The 21319-nt window shown below is 31.0% G+C and overlaps 4 protein-coding genes across 4 annotated transcripts; all 4 read right to left on the reverse strand.

Moving 5' to 3' along the window:
• Positions 1-3497: 3497 nt before the first annotated feature.
• Positions 3498-6690, reverse strand: LOC130807717 (receptor-like protein 52). The gene is made up of 3 exons (XM_057673035.1): positions 5720-6690; positions 5395-5650; positions 3498-4729 (listed from the first exon to the last, which is right to left on the reverse strand). The coding sequence occupies exons 1-3, from the start codon at positions 6449-6451 to the stop codon at positions 3498-3500; spliced, it is 2220 nt and encodes a 739-aa protein (XP_057529018.1). The 5' UTR covers positions 6452-6690.
• On the reverse strand, positions 6607-8079 carry LOC130807718 (uncharacterized). Its single transcript, XM_057673036.1, has 4 exons — positions 7842-8079; positions 7499-7756; positions 7121-7396; positions 6607-6633 (listed from the first exon to the last, which is right to left on the reverse strand). Exons 1-4 carry the CDS (start codon positions 8067-8069, stop codon positions 6607-6609), a joined length of 789 nt encoding a protein of 262 aa, XP_057529019.1. The 5' UTR covers positions 8070-8079.
• Positions 8080-8177: 98 nt separating this feature from the next.
• On the reverse strand, positions 8178-10018 carry LOC130808046 (uncharacterized). The gene is made up of 2 exons (XM_057673483.1): positions 8417-10018; positions 8178-8241 (listed from the first exon to the last, which is right to left on the reverse strand). The coding sequence occupies exon 1, from the start codon at positions 9911-9913 to the stop codon at positions 8429-8431; it is 1485 nt and encodes a 494-aa protein (XP_057529466.1). The 5' UTR covers positions 9914-10018; the 3' UTR covers positions 8178-8241; positions 8417-8428.
• A 6032-nt stretch (positions 10019-16050) lies between these two features.
• Positions 16051-19742, reverse strand: LOC130808047 (receptor-like protein 52). Its single transcript, XM_057673484.1, has 2 exons — positions 18301-19742; positions 16051-17641 (listed from the first exon to the last, which is right to left on the reverse strand). The coding sequence occupies exons 1-2, from the start codon at positions 19427-19429 to the stop codon at positions 16428-16430; spliced, it is 2343 nt and encodes a 780-aa protein (XP_057529467.1). The 5' UTR covers positions 19430-19742; the 3' UTR covers positions 16051-16427.
• Between the last annotated feature and the right edge of the window lie 1577 nt (positions 19743-21319).

The raw sequence follows: 21319 nt of genomic DNA on the forward strand, positions 1-21319 counted from the left end.
ATACGTTTAAATGTCTTGAAGATAATTACGTTTATGATAAGGTTATTTTCGTAATTATATTTGAAATATTTTAATATGTCAAGGTTCATTAAAATTATATTTGAAATATTTTAATAGGTTAAAATATTAAAATTAAGTTTGAATATAATATTACACGGTTTGTTATTAACGTTTGAATATTTTATTTTGAATTTAAATTATGTGCTTAAAATAGTTGATGATTAAATATTCATAGTACAAGCTAAATACGTTTTGTTATTATTAGTACACGTTAATATTTGAATTTAAGTTAGTTGTTATGATAATTAAAGAGTTTCCTATGAATAAGATGTTATTTAAATTGATACTAAAAATAGAAAATGACTATTTAAATTAATGCTTAAAATAGGAATTAATTTGAATAAATATTTACATGCTGATTAATCTGGTTTTGCTTAGTTTTCAATCTCTTGTATGAATTCTAACGTGGCAGCACAATATTGGTTATTAAAAACAAATTACAGCAACAATGACGAAAATATATGAGTTGTCAGTACACGTCAGTTTGAAATAAAGCTTAAGGTCTTGAAGACTGGCACATAATATCCAGATCAACAAAATTAACGGATGAAGCTTTCTTGCTCTTCAAGGATGTGTTGAGGCGTAACACCTATAAATACAAGGCTTTATTTCAGAATTAATGATGCACCTCTTCTTTATAACTTTCTCTCTTGTAATAAGATCTAATATTCTCTAAGTATTAAAAAAGAGTTGTAATTCTTAGTTTATCTAGCTCTTACAATTTTAAGTGTTAAAAAAGAGTTAGATTATTTCATAGATTGGGATTTGCTTTTATTAAAGGGACTTGTAAGACGTTTCTGCAAGGGGAAGAACGTGGTGAGAGAAGATAGTGAGATCTTCTAGTTTGTCTTAAAGTCGGATTAATAAAAGGCGTTGAATTCTTACGGGTTGAAAGAGAACCCATAAGCGGGGAGTAGGTTGTTTAGAACCGAACCTCGTTAACATATCGTGTGTTATTCTTTAAAGTTTATTTTCCGTACATACGTTATAGTTTTACATATTGACTTAAAACTATTCCAGAAAACTGTTTTGAAAGGTCACTCAATCTCTTGAGATAATCTTGCAGACAAAAATTTTAAACGGCTATACTCTCTATTCACCCCCCCTCTAAAGAGTATTCGACCTCCTATCAACATTCAAATTATACTATCATACTCGGTAAATTTGTTTATGATTATTAATGGAAATTGCTAAAGATCGCCACTCTTTTTATTTTATCGCCAACCCTATATGAATAAAATGACGAAAATGCCCCTAAACTTAAAATTTGTTAAACACACTTCAATCTCACTTAATAACACTTTTATCACTCTAAAAACATTAAACACACTTCAATCCCGAACACTTTTATCGCCACCCTGTATATATTGAATTTTCGAGATCGCCCCTGCATAATATACGAACTCAAACACGGTAACATCTCTCTAAAAACGCTCTCTCAGTTAAAACAAGTTAAAAGTTGGAATCGATTTACAATGGCTAACCAAAGCGACTATGAATCCGATTCGATACATACTTTAATCGATTCGAATGGTTATTTAAAAAAAAAATTGGAGTCGCAAAAAAACGTGCGACTGGACCACGGTTGAGTCGCACGTTTTGTGCGACTCAGCCACGGTTTGGTCGCGTGCGACTGAATTTTTATTTATTTATTTATTTTATTTATCTTTTTTATTTAAATTACTTTTTATTTTCTAATTATTTAATATATGTTGTAATAAATTATTTTATTTTATAATTTACATTATTATTATTTAAATTATTTAAATATTTTTTATTTTTTATTTTAATTATTCTAGTAACTTATAATTTATGTTGTAGTAATTTATTTATATTATTTTTTATTTTATTATTATTAGAATTATTTTATTTTATATACATTTTTAATTTAGTTGAAATTTTTATTATTAAACTAAATTATATTTTTATTTAATATGGAATATTTTTATTATTAATGTTTCTTTATATAATATTTTATTAACCTAATCTATGTTTTATTTCATATTTTAAATTTGCAGGACTTTGAAAACTTATGGGACTTTGAAAACGTGCGACTGAGCTGCGGCAAAGTCGCGTGCGACTCCCCCTTTTTATTTTTTTATTATTTTTTAAATTAAATTCGTTTAGAAATTACCTCGAATTATTGCTTGTGTTTTGAATTTCTTAGTTTTAGCTCCACAAATTTTATGTTTTAATTTAGTGTTTTTAGAGTGATAAAGGTGTTATTTAGTGAAGTTGGAGTATATATAAGAAATTTTAAGTCTAAGGGCAATATCGTCAATTTATTAAAATAGGGATGGTGATAAAATAGAAAGGGTTGTGAAGTTTAAGAATTATGTAATTAATTTTGGATATTATATATAATTGACATTTTATTGTGCTAAAGCAATGGAGAAGAGAATTAGTATTTTCTATAGGTGTTGAGAATACTAGAGTGAAAGAGAATATCTTAAACCACTAAGTTAACCAACATTTCTTAGTATTTATTAGAGTTAAATTGAACTTATTAGAACTTATTTAAACTTATTAGACTTAGAAATAAGTCTAATAATATATTTGTAATCTATGCTTAGGGTTGACCAATAATGCTAATTATCGAATTTATGAAGTATTGAATTTATGCATTGACAAACGTACAAAAAACAAATTAGACATTTGAAATTAGACAAAGGGAGCATTATTCATGAAAATTTAATTATAAAATGATAAATAGTCTGAATTATTTTCACTATTCACAAGGTCAAAGACTTTTCCTTTTATCTTTGTGATAAAAATTCAATTCTCATCGGTTATTGCCTACCACATAAATTACAATTTATGTTAAATTGTGAATTATATTATTTTGGTTGCCTCAGTTTCTTGATGATGACAACAAATATTATATGGAGATCAATTACACATTCGACATTGAAAAAGAGTGGCCATCCACTGCCTAATCATGAATGAATGAATTAGGAAAAAAGGGAGGATATAGAATTAATATTTGAATAGGGAGCAATTTTTTATTTAATAAATGCTTGCTATTACTCAAAAGCACTGCCAATTATTTTGTAAATGTTTTGTTGTTGTTAAAATTTGATTTATGTAATTCTTATTCAAGTTAGCCTTTTGTTATTATTTATCTCTATTTTTTATTTTATTTTATGGAATTTATGAGGAATTATCTGTATATTAAAACTAAGTATATTTTTATGCTTTATAGACATCTCGTGAAATGAAATGTTTCTTTCTTAGATAGATTATCACATTCACCCATTTGGCACACATTTATATTTTTTTATAGAAAAGAAATGTTATTATCACAAAATATAATTATGAATAAAATACAGTGAAAAGAAAAAGAAAATGCTACAATTCAAGTAAAGCCCCAAAAGGCTCATTCCATCATACTCTACTTCTTACTACAAATGAAATGTTTCTCAGATAGATGATCACTTTTAGTTCTTTGTTCTTCTTGTTCTACTTCTTCTACTGAAATGGTGGTCATGAAAATGAAGTAAAGCCCATTCCATCTTGTTCAACAATTTAAAAAGCCATAAAGGCTTCCCCACTAATAATATGTAGTACCCCCAAGCCAAACCAACTATTGTACCACTTCCAAATCCAATCACTACAACTTCCCACATCGATAATTCTGTTTTTTCTTCCACATTATCATTGTTCAAAGATTGCACAACAGTATTGTTTTTGCACTCAAGTAATGGTGCTCCACACAATTCAAGATTTCCCTCGTACGAATCAGATGAGAAGGTATCAAAATTGTTACCATGGGGTATAGGCTCTTCCAGTTGATTATATGAAACACTAAAAACCCCGAGAAATGTTAAACTAACAAGTTCTTGAGGGATTTCACCGATAAGCCTATTTGATGATAGATCTAAACCATCCAACAATGATAAGTTCCCGATGGAGGAAGGGATGTTTCCGGTAAGGAGGTTATGCGAGAGATTAAGATTTCGAAGTGCTCGCAACATCCCTATAGAATTTGGAATCTCTCCTTCAAAGTGATTATTAGACATATCAAATGTTGACATAGAAGTAATTATCTTCCTATAATCCAGTTCCACCCCCTTTACTGTCATCTTGATGGAGAACATATAATCACCATCTCTACTATTTTCTAAGTACCTTGGACTTCCTATAGTAGACATGTCGTCCATCATAGAACGAAATTGTTTCATGTACATGAATGGCAATTTACCACAAAAATTATTGTTTGAAAGGTCGAGAATTTGTAGATTTGAAAAAGGAAATGTTGCAATTATTGATAAATTATTGGTTATATCACCATGAAATTTATTAAACGATAGGCTGAGAACCTCTAAAGATGGAAGGCTACCTAACCAGTATGGAAATAGATCTTTGAATTTGTTGTTCCTCAAATTTAGGACTCTCAGGTTTCTACATTTAGATAAAGACCGAGGTATAGCTCCTTCTAACTGATTGTCAGTGAAATCTACATATTCCAATAAATCACAAGTAGAAAATAATGCTGATGGAATGATGCCCTTGAAATTATTTGATTGGAGATTCAGTACAGCTAATTGAGTACTAGTATTGCCCAAGCAATGAGGAACTTCTCCATTAAACTTGTTATAAGATAAATCAAGGATTCCAAGATAAACCAAGTTGCAGATAGACAAGTTTTTAAAATTCGTGATATTGTATCCTGGAATGCATGACAAATATGAAATAATTTAGAGAAACTTGTATCTTCATATAATAATGTATAAATACATCATAGTAAAAGAATATTCTACCAAGAAATTTAATCTTTTTTTGAAAAGAAAAAAAAAATAAATTTGACCACATGACTTCTTAAAAAAGTTAGAAATTAGTTTACAGTGAATATTGCTTTCTATGAAAGGTTACAATAAATATTTGACTTGGATGAATATTGGAAACATTTGGATTAATATTTGAAATTTCGGATTTTATTCATAAAAAAAATATTCTGATTTACCACCCTATTTATTACTCCCTCCGATTTCATATGTTATTCTCAAATAAATTTACGAATTTTAGAATATTTATGTGGGATGGTGATTGATTCGTCTCCATAAATTATTTCTAAATATCAAAAATCAAAGAAATACTTTGAAGATAATTCAATAGAACTTGTTTCATATATTTTTATTGGTTACATTAATCAATGTTATAAAAAAAATAAAGCAAATATGAAAAACCTTAATAATAAAAGAAATATATTTTTATTAGTGACAAGCGAATTTAAAAAAGAAAATAATAATTTAATAGTTGGAAGTCTCAATGTATGCAATGGCGAACTATTTTGGAAGATGCAATTTAGATAGGCATTGCTAAAGATTAGTGTACCTGTAATCTGTGGTGTGATTTTTCCAATCAAGTTATTGTTGGCAACCGACAAATAAAAAAGACTCGTAAGCTTTCCAATGTTGACAGGTAACTGACCCGTGAGTTGATTATATGATAAATCCAAAACACTCAAATTTGTAAGAAGAGAAAAAGAATTTGGTATCTCACCATGTAATTGATTAATTGATAAATACAAATAACTCAAATTTGTAAGAAAAGAAAAAGAATTTGGTATCTCACCATGTAATTGATTATTTGATAAACACAAATGAATCAAATTTGTAAGAAGAGAAAAATAATTTGGTATTTCACCATGTAATTGATTATGTGATAAATCCAAATAAATCAAATTTGTAAGAAGAGAAAAAGAATTTGGTATCTCACCATGTAATTGATTATATGATAAATCCAAATCAATCAAATTTGTAAGAAGAGAAAAAGAATTTGGTATCTCACCATGTAATTGATTAATTGATAAGTCTAAACTTTTCAACCTCTTTAAGAATCCTAATTCAAAAGGAAGTAATCCCGAAAAATTGTTGAAAGAAAGATCCAAAACTTGAAGCTTTTGAAGTTTACTAAACTCTGGCGATATTGTACCAGAAAAGTCGTTCTGACGAAGGTAAAGGCACCGAAGCTCCGACATATTAACAAATAAAGGGAGTGGACCACTAAAGCTGTTATTGCTAAGGTCGAGATATTGGAGTTTTGTAAGGAGAGGAAGAGAAGACGGGACATTCCCATAAAAATAGTTATCTTGGAGAGATAGGTTTTGCAGGTTTGTAAGAAAACCGATTTGAGGAGAGAGAGTACCATTGAGATATAAGTAGGAGAAGTCTAGGGAAACGATAGTGGGAGAGTGAGAAGACGAAGAGCAAGTGACGAACGACCAATTGCAATGGTGAGTAGTGTTTTTCCAAGATGATAGTCTTTTAAAAGGATCATCTTTAATGGCAGATTTAATAGCTAATAATGCTTCTTGTTCTGATAATATTGCGCCATTGATGAAGCTAATATTCAGACAGTGAATAAACAAGAAGAAAACAAGAATTCGCATTTTGTTATTTTTGTTTCTTTTACATTGATGGGAAGAATACTAGAATTGAGATACATGATGAGAGGAAAATGAAAGACTATTTATAATATGTTAAAATGAAAGACTATTTATGATAAGTTTTTTATTACTTGCACAAAATTATAAGTAATTTGCTTTTAAATGGTAATCGACTGTTGCTGAACCTGAACAACTATTAGTTATACTTCATTTGTAAAGGTCTTATAAAAAAAGTAGGTAGTATAAAGTTTTCCCACAAGTAATAAATTATTTTAGTAGTCAACAAGTATATTGTTATTCATATTTGGTGACGACTATTAGTTATACTTCATATTTTAGTTTATAGGTTCACGCCAAAAACACAGAACTCCGACCACTTAATCTAAAATTCCGACCACCAAAATGGTTGGAATTCTATGTTTTGGTTTGAACATGCAAACTTTGATACTTTGGTGGCTGTAATTCGCAAAAAATAAACATTGAAGCTGTAATTCGCAAAAGTGCTAAACTTTAAGGCTGTATTTCGCAAACTATTCTATTTTTAACTTACATTATATGTAAGTAAAAGCTAGTTTATAATATATTTTTATAATTAAGATGATCCTTATAGGATTGGATTGTTGGATCGTAGAATCGCAAAACTCATTAATGGTAAATAATTTCAAAACTCACCACAGCATCAGCAATCTTCTTCGTTCCTGGATCATTAATGGTAAATTTACCACTTGCATCTCGGGAATGAAGCCCGCAATACCAATCACGCACCCGATCTCCAGCAAGAGTATTCACATATGCGGAGTTAGTCGTAGATGAGGGCGTGGATGAACTTTGATTGGGGTATAAACCCGCTTCCACCCACTCTTTTCGGACCTCATCGTACTTTTTCTGGCCTAAGCGATGATAAAACTTCCTTTTGCTTGCAGAATCAGAAGCTTTACCACACTTTTTCTAATTAATCAATAGAAATCGAATGTCATGTATTAGTTTAATGACTGAATCAAAAGAAGTAAATTCAAATTGGTAAACTATAATATAATATGAAATACTTACAACTTCTATGGGAGTTGTTCTTTTGGTAACAAAGGCCTCCCAATCCCTCTTCGATATGTGACCCCATATTTCGTAGGGCATCTTCGAAGGTTCTTGCTTTCCACCTTCGTTTCCCGTTTTGACCTTTTTGGTCGTACAGGGACGGGTCTTCGTAATCCAGCCAGTTACTAGCTTGGATTTGAAATCTCTGAATCTTTCAGCAACAGCTGAAAGAAACACATTCTTCTTGTCCTCATCGCTCTCGATGTGGAAAAGATTCTACAAAAAAATTTTATATTTATTACTATCAATCAAATTAATTTTAAAATGAAAATAAATGAGTAAAAATAGTAAAGTTGCTTACCACAATATCATGCCATAGAGAGTTCTTCAAACCCCCTGGAACCTCGTTCCATGCGTGCAATATGGAAAGCTTGCGGATACATAGACCCACTTGTTTTCCATATTGCCTACGCCATTTTCCGCAGGGTTGACCCAATGCATTGTATTCCAAATGCATGGTTTCTGTGACTTTGAGGTTTTTTGTAGGACCTCGCCCTTTTCTTTTCTTACTGGTAGTGGGAGCATCCATTGGTGGGGCGTCTTCAGTTTTAAAATCATTGTCAATCGGTAGAGCGTCTTCAGCCATACACTCGTATCTCACAATTTGGTCCTCTTCGCTGTCATAACTACGATGCTCATTATCCGAGGTCTCAATCTCGGGGACAATTTCGTCTCTTAATAGATGCATTGTATTTCAGTACCTGAAAGAGTATGAATAGAAATATATTAGAACATAAGCTAAGTAATATTAAGAATATGACTAAAACAATTCTAATACGTTCAACACAATAATATATAACAAATAGTGTTATGTGCAATGTTTCATGCAAAACAAACCAAGTGCCAAAAAAACTTTAAAAAGCTTTAAATTCATACCTTGTGAATCACTTAATTCAAATGTATTCCTTCCGTGTGATCTACACGCATATAACCAACATCTACATCATCTACATCATCTTGATCCACTGATTTTGGATAAATAAAGGGAGGGGAGTCTTCAAAAGCATCATATTCTTCCTCATCCTCAACATCAAATATACCAAGGATACTTCTTTTTCCCGGTACAACAATAAACCATTTTTTATCAGACGGGTCGACAATGTAGAATACTTGCTTGGCTTGTGTAGTTAGTATGAATGGCTCCTCACTATCACGCAAACGAGCTAAGTCTACAAGAGTGAATCCACAAGGGTCGTCATTTTTAATGCATCGTCGATTATTATCTACCCACTTACATTTGAAAAGACCAATATTGAAAGTAGAGTAGTCAAGCTCCCATATTTCATGTACCCGCCCGTAGTATACCAATTTAGCATCAACCAGCGCTTGATCCTTCGCACTCGCGTAAAATGTAGACGACGCCAAAATAGAAACCCCACTATTCTGTAGATACGATGACTTCTTGTCTTGACCCTCAGTCCAAAATGTGAAGCCATTGACATCGTAACCCTCATATTTGTTGACATCATCACGAGGACCAAAAGCTAACCACTTAACAATTTCGGATACACCCTTGAGTTCTTCGCATATTACTCGATTATGAAACCAATTAATAAACGTCTTGTTATGCAACTGCATCAATGCCCTATCCCCTTTAGAAGGATGTTTTGCGAGCAATATATCAAAATGCTCACTCAAAAAAGGATGAACTTCCGGAATATGATGCAACACATACAAGTGTGTTTGTAGAAGGCTTTCTCGAGGAGGTGTGACCGATTTGGAGCCAATTGTTCCTTTTCCCTCAAGCCTTTCTTCATGTCTAGAGGTGGGAAGTCCAATAGGCTTTGCCATGGCCAAATACTCGGCTATAAAGTTACTAATCTCATCGCTCACAGTGCCTTGAATCATACTCCCCTCGGGTTGTGCTGGATTCCTCACCTTGTTTTGTAAAACACCCATGTGTCTTTCAAAAGGATAACACCACCTTAAAAAAACTGGACCCAAAAGCTTGATCTCACGAACGAGATGGACAATAAGATGAACCATTATGTCAAAGAAAGAAGGTGGAAAATACATCTCAAACTTGCATAAAGTTACAATCACGTCGAGTTGAAGTGCATCAAGTTTAAAGGGATCAAGAACTTTACTACAAATTGTGTTGAAGAACGAACATAGCTCGGTAATAGCATATCTCATATGTTTTGGCAGTATTCCACGGATTGCAATTAGTAAGAACACTTGCATCATTACATGGCAATCGTGAGATTTCATGCTTCCCAACTTCAGCTCACCATTTAGGCTCACAAATCTCTTCATGTTGGATGAGTACCCAGACGGAACCTTAATGCCATACAAACACTCACAAAATGTCCGCTTCTCTGCTTTGGACAATGTGTAGCAAGCTGGAGGCAAATAAAATTTGTCATTACTCATCTTCTTCTTACTGCCACCAACTTCATCAGCTCTATTTCTTTTCTTACTCACCTTAACATGTGCCCACAACTCCGGACGAAGACTCTTACATTCAAACTAATCTCGCACGGCCTTAACATCTTTTGTCTTACCCGGAATGTTCATGAGAGTCCCGAGTATGGCATCGCATACATTTTTTTCTATATGCATAACGTCAAGACAATTCCTAACCTGTAGATCTCTCCAATATGGAAGCTTCCAAAAGATTGATTCTTTTTTCCATAATCGGTCTTTACCCCCTTGCACTTGCCCCGTTTTACCAAATACAGTGTCAACTCCCTTAACCTGTTCATAAACCTCATAACCGGTCAACGGTCGACGAGCTACACGGTCCTCAACCTCCCCGTTGAACAACTTCTTCTTCTTACGATATTGGTGGTCTCGTGGGAGGAACTTTCTATGGTGCATGAATACGTGTTTGCACTTAGGAATCCACGTGGATTCCATGTCATCGATACATATTGAGCATGCTTTCTTCCCTTTGTTCTTATACCCCGATAAGTTGCCATATGCCGGAAAATCATTAACGGTGCATAAAAGCATTGCACGCAAGGTGAACTCCTCATTAGCATATGCATCAAACACTGAAACGCCTTCATCCCACATCTTTCTCAAATCCTCAATGAGAGGTGCAAGATACACATCTATGTCATTGCCAGGTTATTTAGGACCCGAGATAAGAAGCGAAAGCATTATGTACTTACGCTTCATACACAACCAAGGTGGCAAATTATAGATCACTAAAAGTACCGGCCAAGTACTATGTTGAGAACTAAGATTGCCGAATGGGTTCATTCCATCCGTACACAGTCCGAGCCTTAAATTACGAACCTCATCCCCAAAAGTCTTATGCAACCTATCAATACTCTTCCACTCCGGAGAATCAGATGGATGTGTGAGCAAGTGACCTTTCTTCACCCTATCTGCATGCCACCTCAAATTTAACGCATCTTTCTTTATAGAAAACAAGCGCTTGAATCTAGGTATTATTGGAAGATACCACAATACCTTAGCCGGGGGCCCTTTAGCATCCCGAGCCCCTTTACGCTTGTAGCGCGATAACCCACACCTAGGACACTCTTCTAAGTTCTCGTTTTCATTCCGATACAACACACAATCATTCGGACACGCATGAATCTTCTGGTACTCTAAGCCGAAAGGACACATGAGCTTTTTGGCATAATATGTCGACTTTGGAAGTTCATTTCCCTCAGGAAGCATCTCACCTAACGCTTCTAATAATATTGTGAAACTAGCGTCACTCTAATTGAACTTTGACTTAATGTTGAAAATTGTCAACACTGCTGTTAGTTTGGTGAACTTTGTACATCCAGGGTACAAAGGCTTTTGAGAAGCCTTTGTCAACAAGTCAAAAACACGAGGACATTTTTCTAACTCATCCTCGACTCCCTCCATCATCTCATCAACACGATCCACATCCTTATCGACATTCTCTTCATCTGTCTCATACCCATCAACATGATCTACTACATCCTCATTGACATCGGCCACATTATTGACGTCATCAACAACACTTTTCTCTTTGTAAACTCCCTCCTCACCATGCCAAACCCAAACATGATATTGAGGCCTAAACCCACGTCGAAGTATGTGCTCCCTAAGGATATCAACACTATCTACCTTTGATACATTGCCACAACTGACACATGGGCAATAAAAACCAGATCCCCCTGTCCTAACTTGATGTTCAACCGCAATACTACAAAATTCTAATACGCCATCAATAAATTCAGACGATTCAATGCTTCCATACATCCAAGAACGATCGTTTGTCATCCTAATTAGTGTGATAAATTGATTCAAAATAAAATTAATACACAACTTTTAAACATATATACTTATTTATAATAAACATATTTACTAAATATGCAAATAATTAATTAACAAACCACAAACCACAATATAAATAATAAACAACAAACCACATTCCTAAAAATATATACTTTGAATAATTAACCTTGTATAACCTTAGAAATATAACATTCAAAATATAAATAATAAAATTAAATCATTTAACCTTATAGAAATATAAGTATTCTAATTCTAATAATTAAAGACAACATTTTTAACAAAATATGCAAATAATTATCCGATGTCACATTATCACCACTCTGTCAGTTATATACTTCATTAATTTCCACTTTGCATAAATAATTTAAAATTATTAGTATTGAAAAATTAGTAAGTAAAAATATTAATATAAAATATGAAAACAACATGTTCTAAGATTCTTGATTATATTTTGTACTTTATATTATTTTGTATTTAATTTCAACTTATGTAATTAAAATTGAGTTTAGACATCACTAAAAACTTCCTTATTCAATGAGGAATTGAGGCAAATTGATGAGCTTGTTGTTGGGCTTACACATATAGCTCCAAAAGATAACCCGACATAAGTCTGGTTTTCATAATACAACCAATTGGTTTATTTGGTCATACTCTAACTTTTCCAAGTGAAAATCAAGATGGTGAGAAGCTCACTAACATAACCTTAAACAAATCACAATACATTTCATAGTCTACTTATCATTAACAAAGTTTAAGTTGCACTAATCGTTAATTCCCTCGACCCTTTTAATTCTACGATGATCACAAGTGGGTAGTTCTCTAACACAACTATAACCAAATCACAATACATGCCATAGTCTATCTAGTAAGTAGTATCTATCATCATGTACTACAATAAACGTGATTCACCATGAAGCAAGACAGAAGCAAGCAGCGACAGCCAACAAAATTTTGGTTGAATAACAATTAAAAGGTCACAACAACAGCAAAATTAGAAAAACTTCAAAAAACAAATCAGTGAATAAACGAATAAAGAAGATGAACAATCGACATAAGTGAGGCGAAACAATAAAAAATTGACAACAGTTTTGAAGAATGAGATATTTCAATGCTTATTGAAATTAAAAAGAGAAATAATACCTTACTTCGTAAGTTTTGAAGATGAACAAGCAAATGCCTTTGGTTTCAAACGGTTTTGAAGAATGCACACAGTAGCACAAGCAAATGCACGAAACAAACAAACGTTTGTGAACAAGAAGTTTGATTTCTGGGTTTGTGAATGAAAATGAAGATGAACACAGTAGAACAAGCAAATGCACGAACGGTTTTTCAATGGGTTCGTTTGAGAGAACAAAGCAGTAATCGTTTTGTGAAGGGTTTTGTGAAAAAAGAAACTGATGATGGCGGGTTTTCAATTAAAATTACAACGGTCATTTGCTGCGGTTCAAAGGAAACCGGAGCAATTAGGAAATTTTGAAGGTTTATTTGCTGCGGTTCAAGCAAAATCGGAGCAATTAAGAAAATTGTGAAGAGCTATTTGCTGCGGTTTTGCTTTAACCACAACAATTAATGTGTTTTTGAATGATATTTGCTGCGGTCCCTTGGTTAACCGCAGCAATTAATGTTTTTTTTTAGTACATTTTCCTATTTATTGCTGCGAATATAAAAAAACCGCAGCAAATGATGAGCAGCAAATACAATTTTTTTCCACTAGTGATATCGTGTGTTATTCTTTAAAGTTTAGTTTTCGTACATACGTTATAGTTTTACATATTGACTTAAAACTATTCCAGAAAACTGTTTTGAAAGGTCACTCAATCTCTTGAGACAATCTTCCAGACAAAAATTTTAAACGGCCATACTCTTTATTCACCCCCCCTCTAAAGAGTATTCGACCTCCTATCAACTTTCAAATTATACTATCATACTCGGTAAATTTGTGTATGATTATTAATGGGAATTGCTAAAGATCGCCACTCTTTTTATTTTATCGCCAACCCTATATGAATGAAATGACGAAAATGCCCCTAGACTTAAAATTTGTTAAACACACTTCAATCTCACTTAATAACACTTTTATCACTCTAAAAACATTAAACACACTTCAATTCCGAACACTTTTATCGTCACCCTATATATATTGAATTTCCGAGATCGCCCCTGCATAATATACGAACTCAAACACGGTAACATCTCTCTAAAAATGCTCTCTCAGTTAAAACAAGTTAAAAGTTGGAATTGATTTACAATGGCTAACCAAAGCGACTATGAATCCGATTCGATACATACTTTAATCGATTCGAATGGTTATTTAAAAAAAAAATTGGAGTCGCAAAAAAACGTGCGACTGGACCACGGTTGAGTCGCAAGTTTTGTGCGACTCAGCCACGGTTTGGTCGCGTGCGACTGAATTTTTATTTATATATTTATTTTATTTCTCTTTTTTATTTAAATTACTTTTTATTTTCTTATTATTTAATATATGTTGTAATAAATTATTTTATTTTATAATTTACATTATTATTATTTAAATTATTTAAATATTTTTTATTTTTTATTTTAATTATTCTAGTAACTTATAATTTATGTTGTAGTAATTTATTTATATTATTTTTTATTTTATTATTATTAGAATTATTTTATTTTATATACATTTTTAATTTAGTTGAAATTTTAATTATTAAACTAAATTATATTTTTATTTAATATTGAATATTTTTTATTATTAATGTTTCTTTATATAATATTTTATTAACCTAATCTATGTTTTATTTCATATTTTAAATTTGCAGGACTTTGAAAACTTAGGGGACTTTGAAAACGTGCGACTGAGCTGCGGCAGAGTCGCGCGCGACTCCTTTTTTTTATTTTTTTTGTTATTTTTTAAATTAAATTCGTTTAGAAATTACCTCGAATTATTGCTTGTGTTTTGAATTTCTTAGTTTTAGCTCCACAAATTTTATGTTTTAATTTAGTGTTTTTAGAGTGATAAAGGTGTTATTTAGTGAGGTTGGAGTATATATAAGAAATTTTAAGTCTAAGGGAAATATCGTCAATTTATTAAAATAGGGAAATATTGTCAATTTATTAAAATAGGGATGGTGATAAAATAGAAAGGGTTGTGAAGTTTAAGAATTGTGTAATTAATTTTGGATATTATATATAATTGACATTTTATAGTGCTAAAGCAATGGAGAAGAGAATTAGTATTTTCTATAGGTGTTGAGAATACTAGAGTGAAAGAGAATGTCTTAAACCACTAAGTTAACCAACATTTCTTAGTATTTATTAGAGTTAAATTTAACTTATTAGAACTTATTTAAACTTATTAGACTTAGAAATAAGTCTAATAATATATTTGTAATCTATGCTTAGGGTTGACCAATAATGCTAATTATCGACTTTTAATTTTTTGGACAAAGGAATTCACGTGCTATTATGACCATAATTCAATACTAACAGAGTATATAATATAATATGAACGTTATTTATTAATTATTTTAATAAAACCTAATGTTATACATACTTTATCAAATATTTCACTATAAAATTAGAAACAAAAGTCAAATGAATTTGGCTAAGAAGAGTTTAATATAAGGAAAGGACATCATGTAGCAATTATTTATGACCAACGACTATTTAAAAATCAATTAATGTTAAATGTGCACTATTGACCATTAAAGAGAAAAATCAATTTTTTTTTTTAAATGTCTTATTTGCCTTAGGATTATTATCCATCAATTAATGTTAATTTGTATTTTATTCTTAATTTACGCGTTAAAACATAGTTAAATGATATTTTGTTTGATTATCTAAACATAAGGTTTATTAATATCTATTTTTTTATAATTTTAAATTATACACCATTATTGTTATGAAGTATTGAATTTATGCATTGACAAACGTACAAAAAGCAAATTAGACATTTGAAATTAGACAAAGGGAGCATTATGCATGAAAATTTAATTATAAAATGATAAATAGTCTGAATTATTTTCACTATTCACAAGGTCAAAGACTTTTCTTTTTATCTTTGTGATAAAAATTTAATTCTCATCGATTATTGCCTACCACTTAAAGTTTCCATACCCAAATACGTTAAATTGTGAATTGTTTTATTTTGGTTGCCTCAGTTTCTTGATGATGACAACAAATGTTATATGGAGATCAATTACACATTCGACATTCAAAAAGAGTGGCCATCCACTGCCTAATCATGAATGAATGAATTAGGAAAAAAGGGAGGATATAGAATTAATATTTGAATAGGGAGCAATTTTTTATTTAATAAATGTTTGCTATTACTCAAAAGCACTGCCAATTATTTTGTAAATGTTTTGTTGTTGTTAAAATTTGATTTATGTAATTCTTATTCTAGTTAGCCTTTTGTTATTATTTATCTCTATTTTTTATTTTATTTTATGGAATTTATGAGGAATTATCTGTATATTAAAACTAAGTATATTTTTATGCTTTATAGACATCTCATGAAATGAAATGTTTCTTTCTTAGATAGATTATCACATTCACCCATTTGGCACACATTTATATTTTTTTATAGAAAAGAAATGTTATTATCACAAAATTTAATTATGAATAAAATACAGTGAAAAGAAAAAGAAAATGCCACAAATTCAAGTAAAGCCAAAAAAGGCTCATTCCATCATACTCTACTTCTTCTACTGAAATGGTGGTCATGAAAATGAAGTAAAGCCCATTCCATCTTGTTCAACAATTTAAAAAGCCATAAAGGCTTCCCTACTAACAATATGTAGTACCCCCAAGCCAAACCAACTATTGTACCACTTCCAAATCCAATCACTACAACATCCCACATCGATAATTCTGTTTTTTCTTCCACATTATCATTGTTCAAAGATTGCAAAACCGTATTGTTTTTGCATTCAAGTAATGGTGCTCCACACAATTCAAGATTTCCCTCGTACAAATTAGATGAGAAGGTATCAAAATTGTTACCACGGGGTATAGGCCCTTCCAGTTGATTATGTGAAACATTAAAAAACCCGAGAAATGTTAAACTAACAAGTTCTTGAGGGATTTCACCGATAAGCCTATTTGATGATAGGTCTAAACCATCCAACAATGATAAGTTCCCGATGGAGGAAGGGATGTTTCCGGTAAGGAGGTTATGCGAGAGATTAAGATTTCGAAGTGCTCGCAACATCCCTATAGAATTTGGAATCTCTCCTTCAAAGTGATTATTAGACATATCAAATGTTGACATAGAAGTAATTATCTTCTTATAATCCAGTTCCACCCCCTTTACTGTCATCTTGATGGAGAACATATAAACACCATCTCTACTATATTCTAAGTACCTTGGACTTCCTATAGTAGACATGTCGTCCATCATGGAACGAAATTGTTTCATGTACATGAATGGCAATTTACCACAAAAATTATTGTTTGAAATGTCGAGAATATGTAGATTTGAAAAAGGAAATGTTGCAATTATTGATAAATTTTTGGTTATATCACCATGAAATTTATTAAACGATAGGCTGAGAACCTCTAAAGATGGAAGGCTACCTAACCAATAGGGGAATACATCTTTGAATTTGTTGTTCCTCAAATTTAAGACTGTCAGGTTTCTACATTTAGATAAAGACCTAGGTATAGCTCCTTCTAACTGATTGTCAGTGAAATCAACATATTGCAATAAATCACAAGTAGAAAATGTTGATGGAATGGTGCCCTTGAAATTATTTGATTGGAGATTCAGTACAGCTAATTGAGTACTAGTATTGCCCAAGCAATGAGGAACTTCTCCATTAAACTTGTTATAAGATAAATCAAGGATTTCAAGATAAACCAAGTTGCAGATAGACGAGTTTTTAAAATTCGTGATATTGTATCCTGGAATGCATGACAAATATAAAAGAATTTAGAGAAACTTGTATCTTCATATAATAATGTATAAATACATCATAGTAAAAGAATATTCTACCAAGAAATTTAATCTTTTTTGAAAAGAAAAAAAAAATTGATCACATGACTTCTTAAAAAAGTTAGAAATTAGTTTACAATGAATATTGCTTTCTATGAAAGGTTACAAAAAATATTTGACTTGGATGAATATTGGAAACATTTGGATTAATATTTGAAATTTTAGATTTTATTCATAAAAAAAATATTCTGATTTACCACCCTATTTATTACTCCCTCCGATTTCATATGTTATTCTCAAATAAATTTACGAATTTTAGAATATTTATGTGGGATGTTAATTGATTCGTCTCAATAAATTATTTCTAAATATCAAAAATCAAAGAAATACATTAAAGATAATTTAATAGAACTTGTTTCATATATTTTTATTGGTTACATTAATCAATGTTATAAAAAAAATAAAGCAAATATGAAAAACCTTTATAATACAAGAAATATATTTTTATTAGTGACAAGCGAATTTAAAAAAGAAAATAATAATTTAATAGTTGGAAGTCTCAATGTATGCAATGGCGAACTATTTTGAAAGATGCAATTTAGATAGGCATTGCTAAAGATTAGTGTACCTGTAATCTGTGGTGTGATTTTTCCAATCAAGTTATTGTTGGCAACCGACAAATAAAAAAGACTCGTAAGCTTTCCAATGTTGACAGGTAACTGACCCGTGAGTTGATTATATGATAAATCCAAAACACTCAAATTTGTAAGAAGAGAAAAAGAATTTGGTATCTCACTATGAAATTGATTATTTGATAAATTCAAATAAATCAAATTTCTAAGAAGAGAAAAAGAATTTGGTATCTCACCATATAACTGATTATTTGATAAATCCAACACACTCAAATTTGTAAGAAGAGAAAAAGAATTTGGTATCTCACCATGTAATTGATTATTTGATAAATCCAAATAAAACAAATTTGTAAGAAGAGAAAAAGAATTTGGTATCTCACCATGTAATTGATTATTTGATAAATACAAAAACCTCAAATTTGTAAGAAGTGAAAAAGAATTTGGTATCTCACCATGTAATTGATTATTTGATAAATCCAAATAAAACAAATTTGTAAGAAGAGAAAAAGAATTTGGTATCTCACCATGTAATTGATTAATTGATAAGTCTAAACTTTTCAACCTCTTTAAGAATCCTAATTCATAAGGAAGTAATCCCGAAAAATTGTTGAAAGAAAGATCCAAAACTTGAAGCTTTTGAAGTTTACTAAACTCTGGCGATATTGTACCAGAAAAGTCGTTCTGACGAAGGTAAAGGCACCGAAGCTCCGACATATTAACAAATAAAGAGAGTGGACCACTAAAGCTGTTATCGCTAAGGTCGAGATATTGGAGTTTTGTAAGGAGAGGAAGAGAAGACGGGACATGCCCATAAAAATAGTTATCTTGGAGAGATAGGTTTTGCAGGTTTGTAAGAAAACCGATTTGAGGAGAGAGAGTACCATTGAGTTTTAAGTTGGAGATGTCCAGGGAAATGACAGTGGGAGAGTAAGAAGACGAAGAGCAAGTGACGAATGACCAATTGCAATGGTGAGTAGTGTTTTTCCAAGATGATAGACTTTTATGAGGATCATCTTTAATGGCAGATTTAATAGCTAATAATGCTTCTTGTTCTGATAATATTCCGCCATTGATGAAGCTAATATTCAGACAGTGAATAAACAAGAAGAAAACAAGAATTCGCATTTTGTTATTTTTGTTTCTTTTACTTTGATGGGTAGAATACTAGAATTTGAGATACATGATGAGAGGAAAATGAAAGACTTTTTATAATGTGTTAAAATGAAAGACTATTTATAGTCCAAGTAGTATTAGTAGTACGCTTTTAAATGGTAATCGACTGTTGCTGAACCTGAACAACTATTAGTTATACTTCATTTGTAAAGGTCTTATAAAAAAAGTAGGTAGTATAAAGTTTTCCCACAAGTAATAAATTATTTTAGTAGTCAACAAGTATATTGTTATTCATATTTGGTGACGGCTTAATAGTCAACAAGTATATTGTTATTCATATGTAAAAACTAATCTGCTATGTTGAGTTTACACTCAACAAAAATGAACCTTTCCCACTTAATAATGTAAAGTACTCCATGCGACATTATAATTATTACAATTGTAAAGTAGCGAACTCTAACTCTGAACAGAACGTCTTGCCACCAAGCTTGTTAGAATCGGGATCCTAAATATAATAAAAAAGGAGGTGGGGTCAAAATCGATAGAATCGGATCGTAAGATCGTAAGATCCTACGAATATGTTTTAATATGTTATAGGATACTTAATTATCACTCATATTTCTTCATATTAGTTCATCTTTAAAGTTTTGAGTTGTATATAAAGATTTATTTGACTTTATCTTTTTATTGATTAAAAGTATAATTTTAATAATCTTTGTGATTTTGTAAGTACATGAATTTTCATAATCGTAATGACGATTACTTTTAAGAATAATTTGCGAATTACAGCCTTAAATTTTAGTACTTTTGCGAATTACAACCTTAATGTTTATTTTTTATGAATTATAGCCAACAAAGTATCAAAGTTTATAGGTTCACGCCAAAAAAAAAGAACTCCGACCACTTAACCTAAAATTCCAACCACCAAAATGGTTGGAATTCTATATTTTGGTTTGAACATGCAAACTTTGATACTTTGGTGACTGTAATTCGCAAAAAATAAACATTGAAGCTATAATTCGCAAAAGTGTTAAACTTTAAGGCTGTATTTCGCAAACTATTCTATTTTTAACTTATATTTATATGTAAGTAAAAGCTAGTTTATAATATATTTTTATGATTAAGATTATCCTTATAGGATTGGATTGTTGGATCGTAAAATCGTAAAATCGTGTTATGATCCTATCACCCATATTCTTGATCTTGGTAGGATCGTAAGATTCTACCATTATAAGGATACTACTTAAGATCAAGATCACTCGTCTATTTTTTAATCATAAGGTCGTAGAATCGTAGATTAAAATTAGGAATCTGATAACCATGCTTGTGAGAGAGCGTCTTACTGTGAGACAACTCATATAAGAGTATCCCAATCAACCCAATTTCAATTTTTACAATAACCGATCACTAAATTGATCAATTTAAGATTAAAACTGAAACCTTTAAGGTAAAAAATGATGTCTTTAAAAAGTTGTAATTGTTATTTATGATTTATTACTTGAATGTCAGAATTAACCACTTCAAGATTATAATTGATCACTTTAAATTTATAATGAACTCGTTTAAGATAATAAGTTATAATTGATCATTATACATGTGATGACTTATAATTTAGTGCTATAAGTTTCAAATTGATCACTTTAAGGTTGTAATTGATCATTTTTAAACTCGTTAGTTATAATGTTAAAGTTGTTCGTTCTAATATTATAATTGATCACTTTATATGATCACTTTAAAGTCTGAATTGATTACTTTAAAGTGAAAATTAATCACTCTTAGATTAAAATTGTTTTTTTTACTTTAATTTTTGAGTTTGGCCAAGGAAAAGTGTTCTAAATGTAGTTAAAGAAGAAATTTATTGATCAAGCCGAGAAGAACAAAATCAGCTATGAACAAAACATG

Source organism: Amaranthus tricolor, chromosome 3 (genome assembly GCF_026212465.1).
Source record: "Amaranthus tricolor cultivar Red isolate AtriRed21 chromosome 3, ASM2621246v1, whole genome shotgun sequence".
In the NCBI taxonomy this organism is placed as follows: Eukaryota; Viridiplantae; Streptophyta; class Magnoliopsida; order Caryophyllales; family Amaranthaceae; genus Amaranthus; species Amaranthus tricolor.